At 39.5% G+C, this 10,576-nt stretch overlaps 1 protein-coding gene across 1 annotated transcript in view; it reads left to right on the top strand.

The window, feature by feature from the left end:
- Positions 1 to 10,576, top strand: part of LOC113237960 (diacylglycerol kinase theta) — an 80,887-nt gene that overhangs the window by 55,859 nt on the left and 14,452 nt on the right. The window contains exons 2-6 of the mRNA XM_026474676.1: positions 2,748 to 2,827; positions 5,310 to 5,412; positions 7,209 to 7,420; positions 7,996 to 8,164; positions 8,506 to 8,676. Of these exons, the coding sequence (XP_026330461.1) occupies positions 2,748 to 2,827; positions 5,310 to 5,412; positions 7,209 to 7,420; positions 7,996 to 8,164; positions 8,506 to 8,676 (735 nt within the window). The remainder of the gene's footprint in view (positions 1 to 2,747; positions 2,828 to 5,309; positions 5,413 to 7,208; positions 7,421 to 7,995; positions 8,165 to 8,505; positions 8,677 to 10,576) is intronic.

Below are 10,576 nucleotides of genomic sequence, written 5' to 3' on the forward strand. Positions count from 1 at the left end.
TAGTGAAAATAATTAACTACGTAATATTCAAGAGCTTAGTTTTAAATCATATTTCTAAGTGGCTGAATACATCGTCATTGGAGCTACTCAGGAGTATAGTATAGTGGGGCGCACTATAAGTTTTCGGAATGAATAAGAAAAAAATACTATAAATGGTCAGAAATGACTTTATTTTTTCTCAAAATAGTCACTTTTTCATAGGAATGAACCAATTTTGAAAACATTTGTGCCACTTCTCCGTGTTAATCTCTGAAACATATTTTTCACACTCTTCGACAGCCTCTTCAGGTGATGAAAATCGGTGACCGCGTTACTGGTTCTTAATTTTTGGGAATAAATAAAAGTCACAAGGTGCCACGTCGGGACTGTACGCGGGATGGCTCATAAGGTCAACGTTGTTCACCTTCAAAAATTCATTTGTCTGTCTGGCCGTGTGAGAACTGGCATTATCGTGGTGCAAGATGATACGGCGTTTACGGTTATTTTTACGGAGTTTGTCGATAACTCCCGGCAAACAAATGGTCGTGTACCAATCACTATTCACGGTACAACGATTCTCCAAAACAACAGTAGCCACGTGTCCAGTTTTATTAAAAAAAAAAGCAATCATCCGCTTAGAGGCACTTCCCACGCGCGCCACTTTGGTTGGTTTCAACTCATCTCGAAAGACCCATACGCTCGATTGCTGCTTTGTTTTGGGATCGCAACTATAAATCCATGTTTCATCACCTGTTACTATGTCCCACACCAAATTTGACGCCCCTTCGTTGAATCTAGTAATCATGGCATTGCACCAAGTGACGCGATCCGTTTTTTGAGCCTCAGTCAAATTGTATGTGATCCACCGAGAGCACAGCTTTTTGACACCCAAACGTTTGTGTAGGATTGATTGTATTTGACTCATGCCTATGCCTAAAAATGCTCGAATATTATGGTATGTGACATGCCTGTCTGTTTTGATCATACGGCGCACAGCATCGATGTTTTTGTTGTTCACAGCAGTGGACGGGCACCATCACGAAATTCGTCACTGAGATTCACACGACCGCGTTTGAATTCTGCAAACCAGCTATAAATAGTCCTCTTGCATGGTGCTTCATCGCCAAAAGCAGCAGCCGAGCCAAGCTGTACTGTTAGATTACATTTAAAGTCGTAGAAAAACATACTAAATCCATGGTGATATAGAAAACTAATTTCTAAAATGACGCCACAATGTAAAAGCAAGTGACAGTCAGATGAAACAAACTGTATTCTACAAAGAGTTCCATTTTCAAATGTTGTAATTACTTTTTAAATATTGTATATGTAAGTGACCAGTTCCGGAAACTTATAGTTCGTATGTATAATAAACAAAACAAAATCTTCTTCGGCATTACCATGAGTTCGTTAGAAAAATATATAATATTTTAAATTTGCAGAATTCTATTTTAGCTGAGTATTTCTATTCCGAGAACAACAAAATATATTAAACCGTATTTTGGACTGCACGCCCGTCCTTGTAGTAGGCGGGAGCTGTAGTACTCGTCTACCGCCAACGCAGTATCACTCATGATTGCTTTACAACGAAAGTTCACGTTAAAAGCAATTGTACTTATATACGCACAAGATATTCGTCGTAAATGTAACTAAGATTTAAGCTTTTACAACATGATTATGAATGTTATTGAGTACACGTTCAGAACGCACTGTTTAGTTTTCTCCAACGACAAAACGTTATTAACAGCTGTTAATAACGCAGCTCGACTGGCATCTTTGAAATCAGCTGTTGTCTTCGAACGTTTGTCAATTCGTTACACCCCTGCTGGGAGAGACATAGCGTTAATGCATCGCACTTGACCGTCACTTATTATTATTTTATATTATTATTTATACAAAGCCAAAATTCATACACCAATGGTTCACACATTTAAGTGCTCATAGCATACAGATTAAGGCTAGGTTCAGATGGACGCACATATACCATGACGCATGAACGTTTAGATGACGAGAGGCACGCGCGATGCGTGCAAGTACTTGCTGTGAACGGGCGGTCATCTGAACAGGTACACTGTCACGCCCAGAATTCCAAACGCGCCGCGATGCGCTTTTGCAACGGTGGCGCGCGCTTTGAAGTATTTTCTCTGAACGCGGCTGTTTGTACCAAATGAACGAATATAATGTAACATGTGGATCTGAAAACGCGCATTAAATTTTTGTTATCTGAACTTAGCCTTAAGGAAACTCGCACGTAAACCCACGTAAAACTCGTGATAACTATCGGTATATGTATTATGGCGCTTGTAGGTTATTATCAGATTCCTGAAAATGTCTAAATAGTTCCAAAATCGAACGCATGGTATACCAAAACAACGCAAACCATTGTCACCAATACATTATCTCTGGTCACCAATAATTTGGACAAAATTGTACATGGTATTCTAGAATATCTATAAGAGAACCTCTTAAGGCCTTGTGTACATCAAAATGTACATAATATGTGAAGTGATTCAGAGTCTAGACCATATTATTCCTATGACCACGTAAACGCCTAAATGTGCATTATAATAAAAAAATCAAATTTATAGCTGTATATTGTATAAGTACAATAATCACAGAATGTCTAGAAAAATACTTTAAAAAAAATTACTGTTGCATTTTAAACACAAAAAGTGTATTAATTATATTTAGTACATTTTGATGATCATTGGGCGCTTACGAGGTTATAATATGTAATAATATTATATTTCATTGTTTTCTTCTTGTTACAGTGTGCAACTTTATAGTGCACGAGAGATGTGTGGGGCAGGTTGTGACGCCATGCTGCGGCGTGGCGCCGAGCCTCATCAAAGTAAGTATTTCCTTATTATTTTTATTGAACGCCGGCTTATTTAACACTTCTACAAACGCTACGGATTATTGAGGACCCAATTCACATTTGTGTAACCACTAACACAAAAAAATATATAACTAAGCGACCATATGAACATTTATTTACAGTTTAATGTAAGTTGCTTTTATAGCAACCATTTTAATAGTCTTTCAATGGGAATGGGAATAACTTACAAAGTAAACGAAAGTAATTTACCTACAGGAGTCACCACACTTCGCATCTTTACAATGAAAGTGACCCAATTAAAAAAAATCATTCAACGATTTTAAAAATCATTGTTCACAAGGTTGTTAATCTGATAGTGATCTATTAAAGCTCGAATAGCACTGAATCACTATATAGATGGGTCCTAAGTATAAGGGCCAAACTAACAATTTGATCATTTTCACTTTTTTGTGGGAAATGCTTCATTTCATTATAATCTGTAAGGTAGCGTTAAAACAAAATCAAACGTATGACGAAACCTCAAAATACAAAGAAATCTTGAAATTATACCAGATTGAAAGTTTGGAAGCCTCCCCTGTAAAATTGTGATTTAGCGCTTTGGCCCTTATACATAGGACCCATCGACGGTTTGTCTCGTTCATTTTGTTCTGTGTCGGAATATCAACGCCGCATTTAGTGTTGAATATAAACGTGAGAATAGTGTTCTGTGATCTACACTTACAAAGACAACACGCCGCCACTGTTGGCGAAAAAGTGACGGATTAGCAAATGAGCCATTTTCGTTCCGTAAATCGTTATTAAAAAATTATTACATTTTTACAAACGCGACTTTCTTTCACAATTAAAACGTCTTACTCTTGATAAGATGATAACACGTTGCTTAGCAGGTTAAAATAAAGCGACTTAGGTCAAATGACAGCAAAAAAGTTCATTGAAAAAGTGACCTTACGGCGACTAGTTTTATCAAATTATGTTTTTAAATTGTTAAATATTAAAATGATCAAAAACAGTTGTAAAGCTAAAAAAAATGATGAAACATTCAGCAATCGTTATTTTCCAAGACTAACAAGGCACAAAGTTTAGTACTTCAAAAGTAATCAATTAATTATTATGAAATGTCACAACTTCAAATCTTATTTTGCATATTCCCAGAAAGATGAAATTGTGTATTTTGTCACTTTCATTGTAAAAGTGCGACTTGTTGAGCTTGAGCGGGTCAGAAAAACTTTGTATCACATGCACTAAGATGGACAGTGTTTTCTGAACGGCTTTACCGGTATAATAAGGCCACATTTGCAAAATTACAACTTTTGAAGAGGCTTAATTCAAATTTCTTTATTTCGGAATATTCGGAATATAACATTTTTTTCTAAAACTTAATGCAACCGGGTCTAGTGCTCATGAAGAGAACCCCGGACCCTGTTTGCAATTATACTCAGGAGGCTATTGTTGCTGCCACGAACTAGTTGCACCAGTGAAACCGCATTTTTCGCATAATAGCTGCAAAAATCTACCTTAGCTATGGCGAACATCTCCGACACACTGCAAAAATAGTGGCAGCTGCAACAACATCCTGAATATGTTATTGTACAAAACTCGTAGGGCGCCAAGAGATTTTAAGGTGTAGTTGACCCAGTTTAATGATTCTACCATCGAATTATATAACCAGAAATAGAGACGAAATGTCATTTAATTTGTTTGAAAACTATTCTGCCAAATCATTAATGTGACAACTGCGCTTCGATTGGCCAGCCCGGCTTCGAAACAATTGACGGGTGTCGTCAATTGTTTCGCTTCAAATCGACCAGTTTAACTTGAGCTTTTCTACTACTACTTTTCTTTTCTTTATAATTGACGAAAATTGAAAAATTACTTACGTATTTATTAATATTTAATTACCGATGAAATGCGATTCCGTTTGTTTTGTAATTAGATGTTTTGGTGTTTTTCCCACACCACCAAATGGATCAGCCCCCCATAGATAGAAATATTATCTTTATTACAATAAATACATAATGTTTTTGGAATATACGGAGACATACATACAGGCCAGTTGTTGGCGCTGTACTATTTCAGCTTTCTAATTTGTAATTTCAGTGCAAAGGAGAGTTGATATTTAAAAGTGATATAAGGCCCATTTGTCCGACGAGTTGCCAGGAATGGTTGGCCCATATTTCATCTCTATTTCTGGTTATATACTCGATGGATTCTACAAACGAAATTTATCGATAACTTTTTATGCTTATCTAAGAGTATTATAAAATTTCTTTATTGCATAATTTGTTTTATATAGTTCGTATTACTTTTATAACTTTATAAAGATAAAAGCATTTTGACATGATCACATGTGACTTTATAAAAGGTGCGAAGTGTGGTGCCTCTCTACCTCGTTCTCAATGTTAGTAGAGTTGGCATTCGGCATTGGCATAACCATTAATAGACACGAATGTGTGGACAGTGATAGGCTCATGCATAATTTGTTTAATTTGTGCAGAACCCAGTGGCTCACTGCTGGTCGGAGCCGGCGCACCACAAACGCAAGTTCTGCACGGTGTGCCGGAAGCGGCTCGATGAACTGCCGGCACTCCATTGTATGAGTAAGTATAACGATCACTGCAAGAAGATTACATTTTATTTCTCGGTGTTCCAATGGATGCTAACCATTTTTCTTGGGCGCCAAAGGAGGTCTTTTCTAAATTTGTTCTTGTTGTTGACGTTGCTCTGGTACCTATAGTATACGAAATTCCCTAGTTTAAGACCTGCGCCCCAATTGCAAACGCAAGTGCAAATGGTATTCAAACCACGGGCTATTGTAATTCCATTGAGACTCCACTGACATTATACTGCAAATACAATCATATTTCTTTTTTATATAATATCAATATTCAATATGACGGGACGAACAAGTCAAGTAGCAGTAGAGCTCCTTGTGAAAGAGTTAATCCAGGCAAGTACTACCACCTTACCAATATCTGCAACCAAGCAATAATGTCAGCATTACTATGTTCCGGTTTTAAAGGGTAAGGGTGCTGGTGAAACTATAGTTACATGGGACTTGTCAACTTATGTCTCAGGGTGACGAAAGCAGTGGCAGTGCCCCTAAGATCTTTGCGATCTAAAGCTCTGAGTGCCACTGCAACTGTTATGGATAGGCGTGTAGGTTACGATCAGGCGCACATATCATAAGTAAACACAGGACAAGGCAGTCTGCCTTAAAATATATTTCATTTAAAGCATTGGCTGTGTCAAATGAAATTTTTCAATCTGTATAAAAGAAGAAATAAAGAAAGAAAATTCATTAATTGATTTGTTTTCCACAAAAAAAGCAAAAAAACTAATCTTAATCAAAACATTCAAGCGTAAAAAAAAATAAAGTCACAAACTAAAAGAAAAATAAAATTAAAATAAGGTCAATGATTAAAATGCATACTATTCGCATAAACAAGAACATTAAGTATAAAGAAACTTTGTGTGGTGCCAGACGCGGTAAGGAAAAGGTCAGGTCAGTATTTGCCGGAAAATGCAATGCTTTCCCAAACCTGACGTATGTAATATATAACTCAGACGCCTTATCCTGCCCCGAAGTACGAACATTTGGATACTTATGTTATTATTGGGCATTTTTCCTAGAAGGGCTAAATTCTCTGACTTGAGTAGTCGAATTTTTTTTTCTTAATTTCAGGAAAAATATTGAGCGTGAAGGAAAACGAACTCAAACTTACATAAGATTTCGTTAATTGGGCAACTAGATTCTTAATAGTTAACGACATATTTGATCCACCGAATTCAGCTACCACCGAAATCGATTTTTTTTAACAAAAATCAATTTTTTTATAAAATATTATGAAAAAGGCAATAAAAACATTCAATAATCTACATAAACATTTACTAATATGACTAACTATTAAATCAGGCCTTAAAAACTACAATTTATTTATAAATCGACCAGAACAACGTAAACAGATTTCATCATATGACTATCTGATGATAATAATTATAAAGATGATATTAATAGAAACGTCGAAATAAGTTCACAAGATTGTGAAGTCATTGCATAACATACACATACAAAGAAAGAAAAAGGTTGAATTTCTAAACCTTCTCTTCCTTTAAAGTCGGTTAAAAATAATATGCTAATTCATCATCTGGTACACAAAACGTCCAGATTCATACGACCTCGAAACTTTATTTTGACTGGACTAACCAGAAATTCATATTTGCAAAGGAAACCATTGTCCACTAGGTCATGTAAATTACTATTAGTTCAATATTCCGCGTCTCAAAAAAAAATCATTATATTCAAACAATAAACTGGTTCCTAATAAAGTAATTCACTTAGGTACATATATTTTACAACACTTTTTGAGAGATGTGATGTGTAAATGTTTTGCAGTATGCGAGTACTATGTTCACGGTGAGTGCGTGGACTTTGCGGCGGCGGACTGCAAGGAGAACGCGACGTACTGCGCGGGCACAGAGCCCCGGCACGTGCACCACTGGCGAGAGGGCAACCTGCCCGCCAACTCCAAATGCGCCGCCTGCCGCCGCGCATGCTGGTCCGCGGAGTGCCTCACGGGCTATCGCTGCGAGTGGTGTGGCAGCACGGTGAGCACCTCAATCCTTCTACAATCCTCTGGACGGTATTTATAATATAATCGGCAACAGTGAGGTGCCCGAAGAAGTCTTAGGGTCGTATTCCAGAACCCTACTCAAAGCTCAAGCCAGGATTTGAGTATGATTTAAAGCACTGAAACTCATACTCAAGTCCTTGCCATTAGGGTCGTATTTCCAGTGCTTGAAATCATACTCAAGTCTGCTCAAATCCTGACTTGAGCATTGAGTACAGTTCTGAAGCGCGGTTACTACTTCGGTAGAAAGTCCTTAGTATTTTGCATAGTAGTAACTGCGTCTGTGATCGAACGGTTACCATGCCGGACTGCCACGCAGAGCTCCCAGGTTCGATTCCCGGGCCGGAAGAAATATTTGTATAGCCTACATTTATTTCTCTCGTCAGTTTGGGTGTAATTTGTGGTTGTCTACGTGTGTGTCCATGGCATTCGCGATGCAGGGTTTCCCTAGTGCGGGGCTACGTTGAGTGTGTGCGTTATTATTATCTCCTAACATTACGTCACTGTGAACTTAAACAAAAGTGTCGCGTAACACTTGACCATTCGGTGTAGTGTCACGCGGGCTGCCGCGCGCTCATCCCAGAAGATTGCAACTTCGGCATGCTGCAGCCGATCTTCCTGCCGCCCGCGGCGGTGTCCACACCGCGCACGGAGGTGCCCATGGAGGCGATCATCGGCGTACACGTTCGCCCGCCGCCGTCGCAGCGCGACTTTGGATGCCGTAAGTGTCCGCTTTACAGCGCCCGCACCGCACGGCTTCCCCCACATGTGCCGCGCACCGCTCCGTGTTCCCCGCTCCCGGGCCACCCGCATCGGCAACGAGCAGTCGCGACGATTACATTACGGATTAGCACAACTGTGGCTCTATTAAAACACTCGGTTGTAAATCTTGAGTCCGGACGTAGATCGACGGAACGTCGTAGAGCAGGTGAATGTAGCGTTGAGGTTGCGGCTGCTCGTCGGCTGCCGCGGTGGCCGCGGGTGAGCGATAGCTTAAGCAGCGGTGCGCGGCGGCACATGCGTCGGTGGCGGCGGCGGCGGATGTAGCGTGTCTGTGGGCAGCGCGGCGGCGCGGCTGGGGCGCGTGGGGCGCATGGGGGCCGCAGCGCCTCGTCACCTTCGCGCGCCGCCTGCTGCCGAACACCTGCTCGCCTCACGCCGGCGCTGAGCCCCCCTACTCGAGAGGTAACCGCTCCCTGCGACCACCGCACACCCCGCATCCGCTACAAAGCAGTCTCTCCGCATGATCGTCCACCCTCTCGGCTTCTGCTACTCCGGTTCAGCTCTCTGATGTTTGTCCGACGTTAGCAAATGACAATCGCTGAAGCACTACGCTCAGTAACGCAAAATGTAAACTGTCTTTCTCTACTAATTTCAAGAGCGTTACAACAAACGAGTTGTACAATATGACGATTCACATGAAGCTCGCTACCGGTTATCTTCTGGTTTTTACACCGTGCATCTTGATACCTTACCTCATCTACAATTGTGGAGTACTCGTTCAAGGACCAACCTAATTTGTACGCTGACAATTAATCTTCGATAGTTCTAGGTATCTTGACTCGCTAGCACTTTATCTTACGATCTACGTATCCTCTAGTTCTAACAGTACATTTTCTGGATTGTTATCCACACACACTTGTTGGCACTGAAATACAAACTTCTGTCCTAAATCTGATTCCTTCTGAAATATCTTCTTTCTAGGTTGGAAACTCCTGGAATTCGCAAGAATTTTAATGGCGTTCCATATGTACCAATTACCGAAAATGATCTAGTTTCACAGATAAAGTTTTCGGAACGTGAGTCGAAGGTAGCAAACTTAAACCGGCACGTTAGAAGCTTCCACCCTACGCTTTTACACACCATTGTTCACTACCATTTTGGGTAATGCACACGATAAAGATGAAACTATAATTTACAGCTTTTAACGGGAAACGATGTCAAAATCCTAGGCTTCGTTTTAAACGAGCCAAGGCTAATGTCACAATATGTAAAACGAATCATAAAAATAATTAATAAAAATAATATAGAGTATGTGTTTGCAAGAATATCGGAACCTAGGATATTTTTGCTCTTGACTGTTCAGTTATTTTTAAAAATTTGTTGTTCGCTGTGCATGCAAAAACGCTTCTTATTAAAATAATGTATCTAAAATGGAATAAATAACAGATACACTATATTTTATATTATGTACTCGTATAAAACTAACGCTGCACACAAATTTTCGGTGTAATTGGCACGACCTTCCAAAAACTTTACACCTATCTATCCTTTTGGATATGTCTCCTTTCCGAACGCTGGTACGTTTTCCTCTTGTCATATCTTATTGCCAACCTGTAGAACTGCAAGATTATCTCAGCAAAGAACAAAATTACTTTGAACATTTCCTCGTTACTTGAGTTGTACTTGGCCGAGAGCCACATTGCAAGCATTAAGCGGGTGCCTCCACCTTATATCTTATATACCCGCCTTTTAAATGTTTCGAACAATTTGCTTTATAAAAAGCCGATTAAGAGATTATAACACGGGTTAAAGTGTTCATGGACAGTAACAGCATTTATTTTAAAATATTAGAATATGACATTACGTGTACACCGTTTCGCTATATGAATCTCAAAAAACCAACCACAGGATTTACAGTGTGATTTCCAAGTGCTTTCTATGTAATTGCTGCGTACTGCTTTTCCATAGAGAAATATTCAACTACGTTTAGAGAAATGTGGTTAGACGTCAGACGTGAGGAGCTGAAAGCCCGACAACCTGCGGCGATCAGCTACCACTACGTTCACAGTGTGCGCACGGGTCTTTACTAACAAGATTTGGTACATGAGCCACGTGAAACAGTAGCCACGCCAAAATCAGCGGAGCGGAAGCAGTTGCTGTGGCCGAAAACGGCCGAGAGAATGTATGTCAAATCAGTATAGGCATTACGGCAAGAAAAGTACTGACTTTTTTGTATGCTGTACTACTTTAATACTGTCTATGAAAGGATTAACAACTCTATAACAGTAAATTTAAAGTTCTTAGGTTTTCGCGATTGTTACACATAGGAAACGAAACTATTTTTCCGGATTTAAATCGCGTATATTTGTTTTTTCAAACAAACCGACGTTTCGGGCCCTTTACAGGTCCC

This window comes from Hyposmocoma kahamanoa, unplaced genomic scaffold, assembly GCF_003589595.1.
Source record: "Hyposmocoma kahamanoa isolate Upper Pololo Valley unplaced genomic scaffold, ASM358959v1 94, whole genome shotgun sequence".
NCBI lineage: Eukaryota > Metazoa > Arthropoda > Insecta > Lepidoptera > Cosmopterigidae > Hyposmocoma > Hyposmocoma kahamanoa.